Here is a 16,470-nt window from a genome sequence, read left to right as displayed (position 1 = left end):
TACACTAGTAATGTCTACGAGGTATCTACAGCGTGCGATATCTGCGGGTCGGTAAATAAAATAGTCATTTCACTCCAATTAAATATGTACATATTATTTACATTATGTATATGGCGCGCGCTGCCGACGGAGCTCGCACTATCAAATAGTAATACTCCATCCAACTAAAATATATTTTATTATTAAATTAACGATCAATTAATATTATCCGACAGGTGAAGAAATATATCTATCGCAAACTATGTTAAATAAGGAATTCATCTAGTACATGATCACTTCACTCATACTTCATTTAAGTATAAATAGCTTAACTATGATTAAGGGGAGGTTACGCGAGGCCGAGCTTGTGCTTTTTGCGCGCTTTTTTGACGTACGCTTCCACTAGGGCTTGAATCTTCGTGGGGTTGATCTCACCCGTCTTGTTGTGGCAGATCTGTAACAAATATACAATTTTATATCTTTGCATAATTGTACAGTATGTAAAGTACTGTATTTACCTCACTAAATGTATTTCCAACGGTTCGCCAACACAAACATCACGCGGTACGACCGGCTCTGTTCGCAGTCTGACATCGACTGACCCTAGCTGTCAGTGACCTCACTATGACGTAGGCGCTCGAGACGTTTATAGACCAATCGTCGGTTTAAAACGAATCCTCAGTCTGCAAGTAGCTACTTCCGAGCCTCGACAATAATGTACTATTAATAGTTGAACAGCAAGCTTGTCTTTACTGCCATGGCTCAAAGCAGGATAGCCTCTGAAGGAGAAATATTTCCTTGGACAATTACGCGTGTAGTGCGGCTTCAGCAAAATGAACCTTATCAGATGTACAACGAGGTTGTATTTACCTTGGGAACGGCGCGGCGCAGGATATCCTTGTACTCCTCCTTGGACACGGCAAGCGCGTGTTGGGGCTTTAGTAAAATAAACCTTATCAGATGTACGATAAGGTTGTATTTACCCCGGGCACAGCGCTGCCCAATATTTGCACTCCTCCACACACTTTGAACCTTATTACTGTAAGACAATGTTGTATTTACCTTGGGCACGGCGCGGCGCAGGATATCCTTGTACTCCTCCTTGGACACGCGCTTGCGCGTGTAGTGCGGCTTCAGCACGAGTTTAACTTCCTCCACTACGCGTTCTTGTCGATTCAGTTTCTTCAAGAACTGTAAAAATATCAAAATAATTATTATAATGAACTAAATTCTATAAACAGCTGTGCATCAATGCATAAGATTTGTCTTAAAATATTTCACTTGTATGTTATTCTTCCGAAGGGCACGGCAGACTTATGTCCGGAAAGCGGCGCTGAAGGCGCCTCCTAGATGCAAGGGGTATGGTGTACCAACCTTGCTCTTAACCTGCATCTCGACAGCCGAGCTGGGCAGTTCGTCCAGGATCTTCAGGTTGTCGTCGTCTATCTTGACACCTACTTGCGTCTTGTTGCCTGAAACCAGATTACTGTGTTACACAATGGTGTCCTAGTTTCTGAACAAATAGCATTTAGCATTTTTTATTAGGAGTAGAATACTGACATTACTAAGTTTCTTTTGAGAAAAACAATATATTTGATACAAGCTGGTAGAACTATTGTTTCGATAATAATAATTCTAACATTTCTAACAAATCCAAGACAAAATAGGCTGCGTTGTTTTATCACCCAATTTTCTTATGGCCACTTTCGGTCTTAAACCTCAAACGTCAAAATGGTTCTAACCGAGCTTCCAAGGTTTGACGCAACCATAAATACGAAAGGTTCAATAAAAGTTTGCAACTAGTTTATTTATTCAACTAATGTATAAGATTTAATTATTTTAGGCTCTTTGTAATTATTTTAAATTTAGAAATTAATAAATATAACAACATTTCGATACTCACCTTTACCCTTTTTCCTGTTAAACTTGACCGGCACCTTAGCGTGCGACTTATCCTTGCGTTTAATCGGCTTCGCGCCGAACAGCGAGTCGAACGCGTCTCGCTTGCCCGCCGGCGGCGGCGAGAACAGGTCCCCGAAGTCACTGGAGCCCGGCGAGTAGGGGGAGTCCCCGCCCTCGTGCCTGGGCAACGGCAGCATGGATATCTTCGTAGCTTGCATGGGTTTGATCGGGTTGGATTTGATGGGGGAAGGTTTGGCGAGGAAGAGTTTGGGTTGAGCGCGGGTAGGTTCGGGGAGGAGGATGCGGGGCACGGGCGGGGGGGCGGAGGGGGGCGCGGGCGTGGCGGGCGCGGGCAGGTGGTTGCCGGCCGCCGGGACTGGTTCAGGGGACTCGTCGCGCGTTGATTGCAGGAGCGCCATCACCTGCGATGAAACAATAGTACATTGTAGGAGAGGACGGAAAACCGCTAAAAGATGTACGAGTGAGTTTGAGAGCCGACACGTTAGTGGAGGCCCTCGAATAATACGAGTCCATCTTTAGCGTTTCCGGCCGAGGCATTACACAGTGCTTTTCACGACTACTGCGAGGAAATAAGAAAACATTTGCATAACTATAAGTACTAGCCCGCGATTTCTCTGGTAGCAAATTACTAGCCACTGCCTGTGCAGACAGTATTGAATTTCGGTAGGCGTCAGCGTAAGAATATCATTTTCTTCACTAGAAGAACTCATTTTTATAGCGAGCGTAGATACGTGTTTCTTGTATTTTTTTGTCAAACACAATTTACACTATCCAATTCAGTGAGTATTTTCCGATCCCGCCCTTTTTACTTTTTTTATCACTTTTAAGAGGCGTTTTTCTGTTGTTTGCTTCAAACCGACTCTAAACTTAGAAGCGTTTTTGCTAAAGAACCACAAACAGCTACAAAAGTAAAAAAACGCCTTAAGCGTGAATCGAATGAACTGACTGAATGAATGAATGGTTTTGATATTTCTTTTTTTTTTAAAGAAGAAATTGGTCCTATAAATAACCTAATTTTATTTTTGAAGGAAAAAGTTGCGCCAAAAAAGACCTTTTATTGATTTTTATGTTTTAAATGATACTCATTGCTGTAGCGAACTGTCACCAATGACAGATGATGATAACAATGAAACATTGTAGTAGTGGTGGTTCAGGTGCTACAGCTATTGCCTACTTTCCAGCTTGGTTTTAGACCATCTATTGCCACATTTCCGAACAGTGGCGTGAAAATACTGTAAAGCATCCTCCAACCTCGACAAACTCTGCTCTGTATCAAAAATCGTTTAACAAAGTTCGGAGCTACATTAATTACAGCTATACAGCAAGCCCTTTAGCAGGAAAAGCAGCGTCTCTTATCTGGGGCCACGGTAGTGCCCCCGCCAAGTCGAGTATTACATATTTCCTATCTAAATAAGCTGTGCCATAACAGAGCATTGTGGCATACCTGAAAGTATAATTTATAAATAGACTACGTACCTTCTCAATAGGCGACAGCGGCCTTCTCGCGATGACCTCGTCCGCCGACAGGTTGGTCCGCTGCGCCGCCTCCAGAGTCATGCTGGGCCGCTCGGGCGACGCCTCGGCCGCCGCGGGCGACGCCGCTCGGGCGGGCGAAGCTGAAGCCGACCGGGTCGGCTCGAACGGATCGTAGGCGTCCGGAGAATCGGGAGGTTCAGGAGGTGTGTTTGGCCCGTTTTCAGCTTCAGCTGGCGCCGGTTCCTCGTCTTCTCTGAGTGGGTTGGGCGCTCGAGGTGCTGTACCGGGCTTCGCCGCGAGACTGAACTTAACAGGGGCGGGTGCAGGCTGCGCGGCGGGCTCCGGCGGTGTCTTAGGCCCAACGGCGCCTAAAGCGAACGCGGGCGCCGCCGGAGCAGGCTCCGGCTCTTTTTGAACTGCTGGTTCTTTCTCACCGTGGTCGCTATCGCTGAGAACGATCACGTTTTTAGGGGAGGGAGTGAGCTCGCGGAACGGCGAGCGTTCTAAATCTATGATAGCTACAGGTTTAGCGTTATCGTCGGTGACCGGCGCTGTTCGTCGACGCTTGCGTTTCTCGCGCCGCGCCTCGCGATGCTTACGTCTTTCCGCAGGTCCGGCTGTCTTTTGCTGCTCGGCGAAACTAACGCTAACGAGGATATTGTCCCCGGATGTGAATACTTCTTTGCTGGGCGCGGGCTGATCTTTACCGCGCTTGTGTTTGATGCGTTCGCGGCGGCGCGGTTCCTTGCGCTTACGTTTACCGAGACGTTTCGCCGGTGACGCGTCCGGCGGGGGTGTGCGCGGCGATAACAATCGAGAATCGACCGACAGTGGCGACCAGCCGGCCGGCGGGCCGGGGGATAGCTCTGGAGAACGACTACGGCTGCGTCTCTTCTTTTTACGCTTGGGCGATTTACGTCGAAGTTCTTCGCGGCGACGGGGCGCAGGCGCCGGTGGCGAACGGGCGCGCTTCTTCTTTTTACCGGCCTTCTTAGGGCTGGCGGAGCGTCTTCGCTTACGAGCGCGAACGGGCGACGGTTCCCGTCTACGAGGAGACACCCTTCGCCTCGGTGACGGCGACTTGCGGCGCTTGCGGACTCGGCGTGGCGATACAGAGCGTCGCGGAGGCGAACCACGCGGTGATAACGGGGTAAGTGAGCGTAAACTCGCCCGACGAATTCGCGGACTAGGTGTTAACCGCCTGGATATGGAGCGTTTAGCGCGCGACAGCGACCGGCGCGGCCGGGATAACGATCGCCTCACGCGTGACAGCGATCGACGGACGCGCGATAAAGATCTGCGCGGCCGCGACAGCGACCTACGCGGGCGCGATATAGAACGCCGCGCGCGCGATAAGGACCTGCGTTCCGGCTGCGGGGAATGCGACGCGGATCGTGCCGGGGACACATCCCTTCCGAACGGGTCTTTCTGTTTCTTTCTCTTCTCTGTGACGACTGATCGAACATCGTATCTCTCTAAATCCTTGCGTTTCTCGCGCCTGCGTCGTTCCGAGGCCGCCCGGCGCGGTGACCCCGACCCTGAGCGCCGGCGTCTGTCTTTATCTCTATAGCTGCGCTCGCGGCCCGCTTTGCTCAACTTTCTAAACGCTATATCTTTCTTTCCTTTACTCTTAGTTTTTCCATCTTTCTTGCCTTCTTTGCGTTTCTTTTTCTTGCCGTCCGGCTCGGGCGGGGTCGGAGAGCCGGCGGCGTCACTGAACACGCCATTAGCTTCGTCTTCGGAGATCATTTCTGTGCCAAGCGCCTCGCCTTCTAGTCTCAAGTCATCCTTGCTCTGGTTCTCGTCTAAACATGGTGTGTATGAGCGTTCATCTTCCGTTTCACTAATGGATTCGGTCATTTTTTCTGGAGCACCTTCACCGTCAGCTATAGCGGCCAACTCCTTCTCCGTTCCGTCATCAGATCGTGGAGAATGTGGGGAACCCGGGGAATGTGCAGAAGGTGAACGTTCACTAGGAGTGGCGGTTCCATTTTGTTTTTCCCCTTCTTCGAGATCTTCCGCTGGCCTTTCTGGTGTTTTATCTTCTTTTGGCGATGGACTTCTGATTTTAGCTTCATCGGCGTTTTCTTCCTCTTCTATATCCTGATTGTCTTCATCTTTGTCCTCTTTATCATCTTCTTTTTCCTCTTTGTCATCTTTTTCCTCATTATCATCTTCTTTATTCTCATCCGTTACCATCAGCGTTTTATCACTATCTTTGTCATCTTCTGGGGGCTCTTCTGAAGTTTTAACTTCATCACTTGTCGGTTCCGGGGCTTCTGGCTCCTCTGTACTCGGTTCCTCATTTTTTTCAGCAACATCCTCATCATCATAAAGGCTAACACGTTTTATAAGCGATGGAGTGTTTAGTTTAATTTTGATCGGGTCTCGAGTGTTGGGTGTTATAGGGCAGCGTTTGGAAACCTTTTCTTTGTAGTCGTCTTTCTTAGTCGGAGTCGGTTCAGGAGTTTTGACTTCTTCTTCTTCAGGAGTTTTAACAGGTTCGTCATCCTCTTGCACTAAATCAGTCATATCAAGATCAGGTTTAGAACGCATTGTAGGGGGCGCTAGAGAGCCCGCGCTCGCTATATGTACGCTCGTGGCGGAATAAATAGAGAAGTTAGGGCAATCTCCATCGGAATCGTCATCGGAGTTATTTTGCGGGGGTTCCATAAGCGCTCTGTGCTCTTCTAAGACTTGTCTGACTGCTGTATCTAGTAAACCAGCTGGGAGGGCCGGAGCGGGGGGGAGGGGTGGGACTGAAGTGATAGGAGTAGGCGGGGGTGTGATTTCTGGGGATTTGGGGGGTGAATCGATTTTAGGAGGTACCGGCGGGGCTGGTAATGGACCGAAGACCGGTGCAGATGTTTGAGGCGGTTCCTCCTCCTCATCGTCATCATGTGTCGGTTCGGTCGGGTCATATTTTTCAGTGTCGATTACTAGGCTTGAATCGCTTCCATCCTCTGATTTTTCTTCAGGTAATTTGTCGAAGGCGAAGACGGGGGGTTCGGGCAGGGGTCTGAAGGGGCGGTCCTGTGCGGGCGCGGGGTGGGGGTGGGGGGCCACGCGCATGTCGAGGGGGTTATCGAAGCCCCCGAACGAGTGCCGCTGGGGCCCGGGGGCTTCAGGCCGCGCCCGCGGCCATGCGGGGCCTAGGCTGTGTCTGTTGTCTAATCTACAATTGGAAATATGTATTTATTAGTATATTTGTGTGAGTCAACAAATTCTGTGTCGTCAGTCAGGAGACAACAGCAGCATCATCTGCTAGTAAAAACATTTGATTAATAATTGTTGAACGGTACCCCACGAATTGAGTTTAATCTAATATATATTTACGTAGACAACGTATTCCTTAATAATGCAGTGAATTGTGAAATACGAAAAATTTTAATAAAGAAAAGTTCTACTTTGTTGAAAATCCTAAGGTTCCAAAAGAGAGAAAAAAAAAATCCAAAATTTCAAAATATAAACGACGGAAAATATGGGACACTTCTCATATTTTTTATGAAGAATTAAACTTTTGATTTTCAAAACGGAACTTTCACTAAAAGTTTTCCAGAAATGTTCAACTTTTTGGAAATTTTTCAGAGGGGTTAAAAACTATCGAATCATGTAAGTGTGGCAGGGAGTCCTTGGGACTTGAGAGTGCTACTGACCTGTGCGGCGGCGCCTGCTGCCGGGGGCTCGGGCCGGCGCGGGCGCGCGCAGCCGGGGGAGGCGGGGGAGGGCGCGGGCGCGGGGGCGGGGCCGCGGCGCGGGCAGTGAGAGTGCTACTGACCTGTGCGGCGGCGCCTGCTGCCGGGGCTCGGGCCGGCGCGGGCGCGCGCAGCCGGGGGAGGCGGGGGAGGGCGCGGGCGCGGGGGCGGGGCCGCGGCGCGGGCAGTGAGAGTGCTACTGACCTGTGCGGCGGCGCCTGCTGCCGGGGCTCGGGCCGGCGCGGGCGCGCGCAGCCGGGGGAGGCGGGGGAGGGCGCGGGCGCGGGGGCGGGGCCGCGGCGCGGGCAGTGAGAGTGCTACTGACCTGTGCGGCGGCGCCTGCTGCCGGGGCTCGGGCCGGCGCGGGCGCGCGCAGCCGGGGGAGGCGGGGGAGGGCGCGGGCGCGGGGGCGGGGCCGCGGCGCGGGCAGTGAGAGTGCTACTGACCTGTGCGGCGGCGCCTGCTGCCGGGGCTCGGGCCGGCGCGGGCGCGCGCAGCCGGGGGAGGCGGGGGAGGGCGCGGGCGCGGGGGCGGGGCCGCGGCGCGGGCAGTGAGAGTGCTACTGACCTGTGCGGCGGCGCCTGCTGCCGGGGCTCGGGCCGGCGCGGGCGCGCGCAGCCGGGGGAGGCGGGGGAGGGCGCGGGCGCGGGGGCGGGGCCGCGGCGCGGGCAGTGAGAGTGCTACTGACCTGTGCGGCGGCGCCTGCTGCCGGGGCTCGGGCCGGCGCGGGCGCGCGCAGCCGGGGGAGGCGGGGGAGGGCGCGGGCGCGGGGGCGGGGCCGCGGCGCGGGCAGTGAGAGTGCTACTGACCTGTGCGGCGGCGCCTGCTGCCGGGGCTCGGGCCGGCGCGGGCGCGCGCAGCCGGGGGAGGCGGGGGAGGGCGCGGGCGCGGGGGCGGGGCCGCGGCGCGGGCAGTGAGAGTGCTACTGACCTGTGCGGCGGCGCCTGCTGCCGGGGCTCGGGCCGGCGCGGGCGCGCGCAGCCGGGGGAGGCGGGGGAGGGCGCGGGCGCGGGGGCGGGGCCGCGGCGCGGGCAGTGAGAGTGCTACTGACCTGTGCGGCGGCGCCTGCTGCCGGGGCTCGGGCCGGCGCGGGCGCGCGCAGCCGGGGGAGGCGGGGGAGGGCGCGGGCGCGGGGGCGGGGCCGCGGCGCGGGCAGTGAGAGTGCTACTGACCTGTGCGGCGGCGCCTGCTGCCGGGGCTCGGGCCGGCGCGGGCGCGCGCAGGCGGGGGAGGGGGTGGCGGGGGCGGGCGAGGGGGGCGCGGGGCCGCGGCGCGGGAAGCCGCCCCATGATTCTTCGTCCCGCCGCGCGCCGCCGTAGTTATTGCCTCGGTTTGGATAGTTGTTCTCGCCGCCGTTGGGGCCGTACTCGTACCTGTACACGGACGGCCCGTCAAAACTTATTCTACAGAAGTGCCAATGTAAACGTCACATTATCGTTGGCATTTGAGGCACTTTCGTTGACCGAGTCGGTTAGCGTGGTCCGACACTAATAATTATATTGAACCGTAACCGGAAACAAATTTAATCATATTTCGTCTCAGGCGAACACCCGATTGCAAACTTATTGAGATGAGCGCTTTGGGTTGCGATCTAAACGCCTGAGCAAAAAGAGGCTAACCCTTTGAACGCCACGTGACGTGACCCACGTCTATTCATTATAAATTATAATTTATAACGCACCATTGAAAACCCTCCTGGAATGCATGAAAGTCTATAGTACATCGTCACAATAAACAGTCGAAGAGTTAAAACTTAAAATCGAGCCCGTGGAATACATACCCCCGACCAAAGTTATTAGCGCTCTGCTCGCGATGGTAGTTGCCGCTGTAGCCGCCGCCCCAGCCGCCGCGCTGCCCGTGCGCGGGTGCGGAGCGCACCGGCGGGTCGGAGGCCTGTCATCAAACCGTTCTTTACAATATCATACATTTTAGATTCTGCCTACCTATGACGCTATTGTATCAACACCAAAGTTAAGGACACGCACGCAACATGTCATGTAATGACAAGGGACTTTTGTAATTTGAACTTTTGTAGGTATAGGTAACTTTTGAAGGGACTTTTGTAGGTATAGTTCTAGTTTTTAATTAGTTTAGTAAATTATAGCATAACCGCCTCGTCGTCGAACGGCGTAAGCCTGGGTTACAACGGAAGAACAGCGCTGGCTTTGCCAGCAACATGCTGAGTTGTGACCCTTTTATGGCATTTTTCACTAAATGTTATACATTGTATATTTGTCAACATGTTTTTGTCATCTGTGTTTGTTTGTCATAAATAAATGTATTTCTATTCTATTCTAATTTATCTTATTTTTAACCAAATTCCATTTCAAGAGAAGAAGGTACTATACAGCTTAGGCTACTTTTACAAACTTTTATTTAACTTGTAATGTTTGTATGTTTGTTCGGATCAAATCTTAAAACGTCTTGAAAATCTTTACGTCTAAAACATACTTCAACTAACAATAATTGACTATTTATTGCCCACAAAAGTATACAAATAATAGGCACACATATTCAAGGTCAATAGAAATGGCCAGTTTACAACAATGACCCAACTACTCGTAATTACCATAATTATTTCATATTCATAGTTTGGTCGGCCAACCATTTGACAAGCTAAAATCATAAATCCATTCTCTCCTGTGAAATGATAGTTATGATAAAAGTCAGTGATTGCTCTCTGAACTGTTTGATAACCAAGTTGGTTGGTTAAGGCCTGATATACAATGGAAACATGGGTTGGACAGTAGTTTAAGTACCACTATTGTAATTTGTAATTAGCCTTTATTATTGAAGTTAGTTGGTACATAGTATATGTTAATTCGTTTTCATATCTTTAACTTCAACTCGTCCTTTGACGTAGGCCTCCTCCATAGCTTTCCATTTGTTTCTTTCTTTTGCTGTTTGCATCCATTTACCTCCTCCTTTCTTTTTAGATCATTTGACCATCTAAACTTTTGTGGACCAGTCTTTCTTTTGTTATATCTTGGGCACGTACACGGACAGTACCACTATAGTGAGTGATAAAGATACACATTATAATTACCTTGCTGACATCGACTCTGCCTTCGCCGCGCAGTTTGATGCTGATCTGTCCATCCACCGTCACGGACACTACAGAACGCTTAGAGTGCAGCAGCGTTTGGGTCTCCCCCACACATATACACATACACATACAGACAGTAGTTTTTGTACCTCTATAGTGAGTGATAAAGACAGATACACATTACACATTATAATTACCTTGCTGACATCGATTCTGCCTTCGCCGCGCAGTTTGATACTGATCTAGCCATCTACGGTCACGGACACTACAGAATGCTTAGAGTGCAGTAGCGTTTGGCTCTCCAATATAAACAGTAGTTTAACTACCACTATAGTGAGCGATAAGGACAGATACACAGTATAATTACCTTGCTAACATCGACTCTGCCTTCGCCGCGCAGTTTGATGCTGATCTGGCCATCCACCGTCACGGACACTACAGAACGCTTAGAGTGCAGGAGCGTTTGGCGCTCCAATATGTCGGACAGTAGGTCGGGTGCTGCTGTGGCGTGAGGGGGAGATGGCACCGACACCATCTTACGACGAGCCTGTTTACAATACAGACGTTTATTATTATTAACTAATCAAAAATCATACCGTATCTAGAACACAAATATTTTTGAACCTAAGTATTATGGACTGTTACAATTTTTTTAATGATTTGATTTGATGTTTTCAACTAAACGGTACAACATTGTCGGTAGTCTTTAAAACTAAGCTTTATGGAAATAGCGCCTTATTAACAATCAACAAAAAATATACCCAAAGGATACCCTTTTGGTTGAAAACAGCAAAAATAAACTAGTGGCTGTGTAAGCTGTATACCACGTGAACCCCCATGGCTCCGCCATTTTATAAGATTTCCAAAAACTGAGTTGACAAAACAAAACTATGTAATTATCCACCCTCATCTCCAAATTTTATAAAAATTGGTTGAAAAATGCGACCTGTAGACGAGAACGTCCAAAAAGTAATCCAAATCTCTCTCCAACCCAAACAGATTCAGGTTGGTATCCCAGCCCGAGCTCTTCTGACGGGCGGGTCAGTGACCCCGGCGCTGTAACAATGTCTATAAGCATTAAAGACAGCTGCATTTGGCTGTACCGCTCTTGCCACTATCGACGCCCCCTCCGACGTGACTTCATCATCCGAGAAATACTCCAATTAGGGATGTACTTACCGACTAGTCGCCGACTAGTCGGGAAAGCCGACTATCCGGCCTCATTTGTAGTCGTCGATTAGTCGGCGACTAGTCGGCAAAAATGGCCGATTAGTCGGCACTTTATAAGTGACAGAAAAACAGGGCAAAAATAAATAAACAGCAACTATTTACCTAAGCTTTTCACCTATTTTACCCAAATTCCTATTTAGGGTGCTTACGAAAATTTTGTTCGAATTATTGACAGTGTGGTCGCTATCTTATGTCCGATTGGACGGTTGTCGTATGAAATATAGCCTTAGGCTTTTTTTTAATTTTTTAGCTTTACCACCTTTTTTGCTTTTAGGTAGATGGATAGTGCGACGATAGGGATAAAACGATTGTTTTTAAGTGCATCAGAACCGAACTTAGACGAAACTAATGATATGGCCGACTAGCCGACTAGTCGGCCGACTAATCGGCCATCCGAGCGCCGGCTAGTCGGCCAAATCAATAGTCGGTACATCACTAACTCCAATTATCTCTCAGATCCAAATAGACTCAACGTCGGTATATCAGCTCGAGTTCGTCTGACATGGAGGTCAGTGACTAGCATTGTAAGATTCCTCTGGTGACGCACCCTCCGACGCTACTTCTTCATCCGAGAAATACTCCAAATCCCTCTCAGACCCAAACAGATTAAGTCTGTATTTGCTCCTGGTACTGGTTTTCTATACAAATACAGTACCGGAACCGGGAATTCCCGGTTCTCGCCATACAAACTCAGTACCGGCAGCATTCCCTACATGGAGGTCAGTGACCCTTTATACTCACCTGTCTATAAGCACTGAAGACGGCCGCATTCGGTCGCACAGCCCTCGCTACTGTTGAAGCTCCCTCCGATGCGACTTCTTCATCCGAGAAATATTCCAGATCCCTCTCGGAGCCGAAGAGATTTAAAGTCGGTATTCCCGCCCGGGCTCGCCTGACATGGAGGTCGCTGACGGTGCCGGGAGTAGGGGCCGGCGCGGCGAGGGCGGCCAGCTGCGCGCGCACGGACTGGCGCACCAGCGCGCGGCGCGCGGCGGTGCGCGGCCGCCGCTTGCGGGTCTGTAAACAATTATCTGTTAGGGTGCTTAGGTAACTTTAACCCCCTATATAAAGATTTCGTTCAATATTAAAAGAAACTTAGCAGATCTAAACAAGAGTTTGATTTAATCCTTACAGTCCTTGGCAGAACAGTTACTTCTAAGTTCCACAGACTAAATAACTAATATGCGATTTCATACAAAATATATGAGAACCTCGCTTATAGCTTTTCGGTGAAGGAAAACATCGTGAGGAAAACTGCATACATCTGTGAAATTCAAAGGTGTATGTGAAGTCCCCGATCCGCATTGGGCTAGCGTGGGGACTATAGCCCAAGCCCTCTCGCGCATGAGAGGAGGCCTGTGCCCAGCAGTGGGACGCATATAGGCTGAAATGATGATGATGATGATATGAGAACCTGCAGGTCTTTGACATTTCAAGGGTGGAAATTTTGAATTGAAATAGGAAATCGATAATGATATAGTTATGATAATATGACAAAAGAAAGGTCAATACATTAGTAATATTATGAATGAATATAAAATAGGATAAGTCTCCTTTGTACCTAACATTTTTGTTTTGTTTTGTCTGTTTTATGTAAACCTGTTTATGTGCAATAAAGTGACATACATACATACAAAATACAATATAATATGCATGTGTAGAAATAAACAGAAATAAGTAAAATAGGAAAACATTTATTAACACTTTCGGTGCTGGGCGCCCCTTTTCCAGAACTAAATTAACACACATACGTGTTCTTGGCAGTGAATGTGTTAACTAACAATTATATGTTTACTTTAGTAATGAAACTTCGTACTACTTGTACTAGGTATGTATCTAAATCCACATTACAAAATTACTGATCATTAATCAACAAATGTGTTTTCCCACATTTGCATTAGGTACAATCATCAACATCATTCATAATGTATTCGGTAGATTACTTTTGAATACCAATTATATGGTATTTAAAAGTAATGTACCTAATACATTTTCTAAACTTTTATCCCAATATACGTCTTTTATTTCAAGAGACCTTTACAATTTCATGCTAAATAAAACAAGTATATTTCAAAGCATTTAAGCAAGGAAATTTCCGAACCTTCCGTTTCCTAACAGTCCTCTTCACCCGTCTGGTAATAGGGAACTTCCCGTTCTCCTCAATCTCATACTCGATGATGACAGTCTTGGTTCTTCTCCGGGTGGGCTTGCGGCGCCGCCGCGGCGGGGCGCGCGCGCGGCGGAGGCCGGCCGCGTCCGTCGGCGCGCCGCGGCGGCCCGACGAGGTGGACGGCTCCTCCGTGGATTGGTTTCTTGAAGACCTAGATAGTATCATAGTAAATCCGCTTAGTGTAAAGTTTTAAATTAAAATCAACATGTAAAACGTAAAACTAACAAGTAAATATCTCAACTTAAGTACCTACTTACAGATGAAGTGCTTAATTATTTTCCATCGTATTTTCACGGAAACGTACGAACGTGTCTTTCTATTTTGGTCAGTCTCGGTACAAAAAGTACTAAAGTGACTGAAGTAGCATGACAAATACTAACGTTTCCAAGAAAATACGATGGAAAACAATTATGCACTACATCTGTCCTAGAAAAGTGATGACTTACATTATGTCAGAGAACTAGTTGTACTATTAAAAAATTCAGTAATGAATCTGATTTCCGTTTTAAGTTTCATTACATACAACATGGTCAAAAACTCTACAGTTTAAGTTGCAATTGTATAAACTTAGACTTAGACTACTTTAGTTTATACAATTTCTGCTTCTTTGTATGAAATTAAATTAAATTTAAACAGTTTATTTTAAGAAATGTATAATTTAATAACCAATAACTTAACATATATAAATTGTTAGTGATAAGTAAAGTTTTTTCTAAATTACATCAAAGTTTAAATCACTATTAAATAAATTAAGCATTTAGATTGCAGCCAAATACTAGAAGATCTGGGTGTTGATTTTAGCATAAACATAAACTAAATAATAATAATAATTTGTAATGTTTAGAAAATTGCATTGTCCTTAAATACTGAATTGAAATTAGTAAAAAACCTGTATAGACCTTCTAACTTCCCTAGTCTGTCTGAGAGGCACAGCGCGCGGGCCCTGAGGGAGCTCCATATCAGCAATGCCAGTGAAGAGATCATCCACCTCCGAGAGATATATAATGTCTTCCAAGCTTCCAATGTTGTGCAGACCACGGCTGATGCAGCTTGGGCAGTGCCATTGGTCTATAGGGATCTGAAATTGTGGGGATATTGTATATAAATGTATCATTGGAATGGTACTAATGTACTTATTTGAGCCTCTTAAATATTTTTGGGTAATAGAGACACCAATACAATATTGTTTTAGTATTCACCTTACTTGTTATTAAGCTTCCTGGTTAAATACATGCCATTTGACTGGTAATTACAGTTTAATTAAGCCGAGCATGTCTATCATGCATATGTCTCAAGTGCACACTGGGATGACTCGGATAAATGGGATTAGTAGACAAAATTTACTTAACAGGCTGATTTTGGCACATGCAAGTTTCTACCTGTCAAATTAGTTATCAAAATCAAACTTACTTCAAGTAGTGGAGGTGTGAGACACTGCATGTGGAAACCCAGGTCACAACCATCACACAGCAGCATTGAGTCTTCATTCTCCATACTGCCACAGATCTAAAAATTACAAAAACTTGAAATACTATCTGGTCAAGAACTAAAATAGAACTTAAAAATTGCCACGGCCGAGTTTACTCACTTCACAAACGGTTGGGTCCTCAATGACAAGCATCTCCACAGAGGGACGGCGGTCTGTTACCTGAACAGGGTCCGAACGCAACACCCGTCCACCCGCACATGTCCTCACTACTATAGAATCAAAAGTGATGCGGTCCACTGGACAAGTGTTCACATTCTTGGACCATTCTGTGATGCAGTCTAAACAGAATATGTGCTCGCAGTTCGCAGGTGTGCCCACTTCTTGTTCTGTAAATCTCATAAGACAGATGGAGCATTTGTCAGAGTTGCCCTCAGAGCTGTCTGAGGCAAAGCCTGAGGCGGGCTTGGGAGGGGCGGAAGGGGCCGGACCGACTGAGCCATCGCTGTCGCCGTCCGAGTCGCGGAGTTGAGGCAGCGCGCGGCGCCGACGCGCGCCTACAGAGCTCCCGCTGCTGCTAGCACCCTCATCCTCACTCACCACCTGAAACACACACACGGTCACAACACTGCACTGTCTCCACACACTAGCAAAGTCCAGGTCAGGAGTAGCGCTCACCCGTAGGCGCCTCTTGCGGGTCCGCGTCGGGCCATCGCTCTCGTCACTGTCGGACTCTGAGGCGGATGATAGCACCATCACTTTCTTGATGCGCCGTTGCGGCCTCGGCGGTGTCGCCGAGCCATCGCTGCCATCCTCGCTCATCCTGGCGGTCTCTTGAGCACTGCCTGACCGTCCGCTGGTGCCTCAGAACGCAGACACGAAGCGAGTTGGCAAAGGTGTAAATGACCTTTGCGAGTCCAATTTTGAAGCATTCGAAATGAAGATGACTGAATTCATCCGGTCAATACGATAAAAAGTGGCATTACAAGCGTTTAATTACATAAAAGTTGCTCTAATGCGTTATAATTTATTTTTAATATTTTGACAGCAAGCCGCTTCTATACTCAGTCGGCCATTTTCATTTCATTTTGTGTTAAAGACGGAATTGCCATGTTAGTATTTCCGTCAGATTATTGAGATTCCAAACATACTTTCACCATGTGAATTATTTCAGTTTCATCACTTCGTCATTTCAGTAGAGAGATAAAAACGATAAATCACTATTTTTATAATATGGTTCATGGTTGTGACTAGTTTTTCTATCTAAATGATTAGTGAAAAAGAGTAGTCTTTACGTATATTGCAGAGGAATTTATATTCTTTGCTGGTATCACTATAGGTGTGTTTGAGACATCAAGTTTTTACGGTTTTTACCGCAATTTTTAAGAAGTGATGAAATAAATTCTTCTAGCACCATTCTAGCACCTATATATTTAGAATATTATTATGAACATAAAGCAGTAACATTATTAAAGAATTTAAATCACCAGAAACTATTGGCCTATTCAAATAGTAGTATCGATAA

General features: G+C 47.9%; 1 protein-coding gene across 1 annotated transcript; it reads right to left on the bottom strand.

The window, feature by feature from the left end:
- Positions 1–67: 67 nt before the first annotated feature.
- On the bottom strand, positions 68–16,041 carry LOC134794153 (PHD and RING finger domain-containing protein 1). The gene is made up of 14 exons (XM_063765863.1): positions 15,624–16,041; positions 15,108–15,548; positions 14,930–15,025; positions 14,419–14,597; positions 13,451–13,670; positions 12,091–12,366; positions 10,487–10,666; positions 8,854–8,966; positions 8,246–8,446; positions 3,379–6,553; positions 1,883–2,303; positions 1,354–1,451; positions 1,042–1,170; positions 68–433 (listed from the first exon to the last, which is right to left on the bottom strand). The coding sequence occupies exons 1-14, from the start codon at positions 15,765–15,767 to the stop codon at positions 329–331; spliced, it is 5,778 nt and encodes a 1,925-aa protein (XP_063621933.1). The 5' UTR covers positions 15,768–16,041; the 3' UTR covers positions 68–328.
- Between the last annotated feature and the right edge of the window lie 429 nt (positions 16,042–16,470).

Source organism: Cydia splendana, chromosome 10, assembly GCF_910591565.1.
Source record: "Cydia splendana chromosome 10, ilCydSple1.2, whole genome shotgun sequence".
In the NCBI taxonomy this organism is placed as follows: domain Eukaryota; kingdom Metazoa; phylum Arthropoda; class Insecta; order Lepidoptera; family Tortricidae; genus Cydia; species Cydia splendana.
The sequence above is the reverse complement of the archived record's forward strand: the minus strand, read 5'-3'. Positions and strand labels throughout refer to the sequence as shown.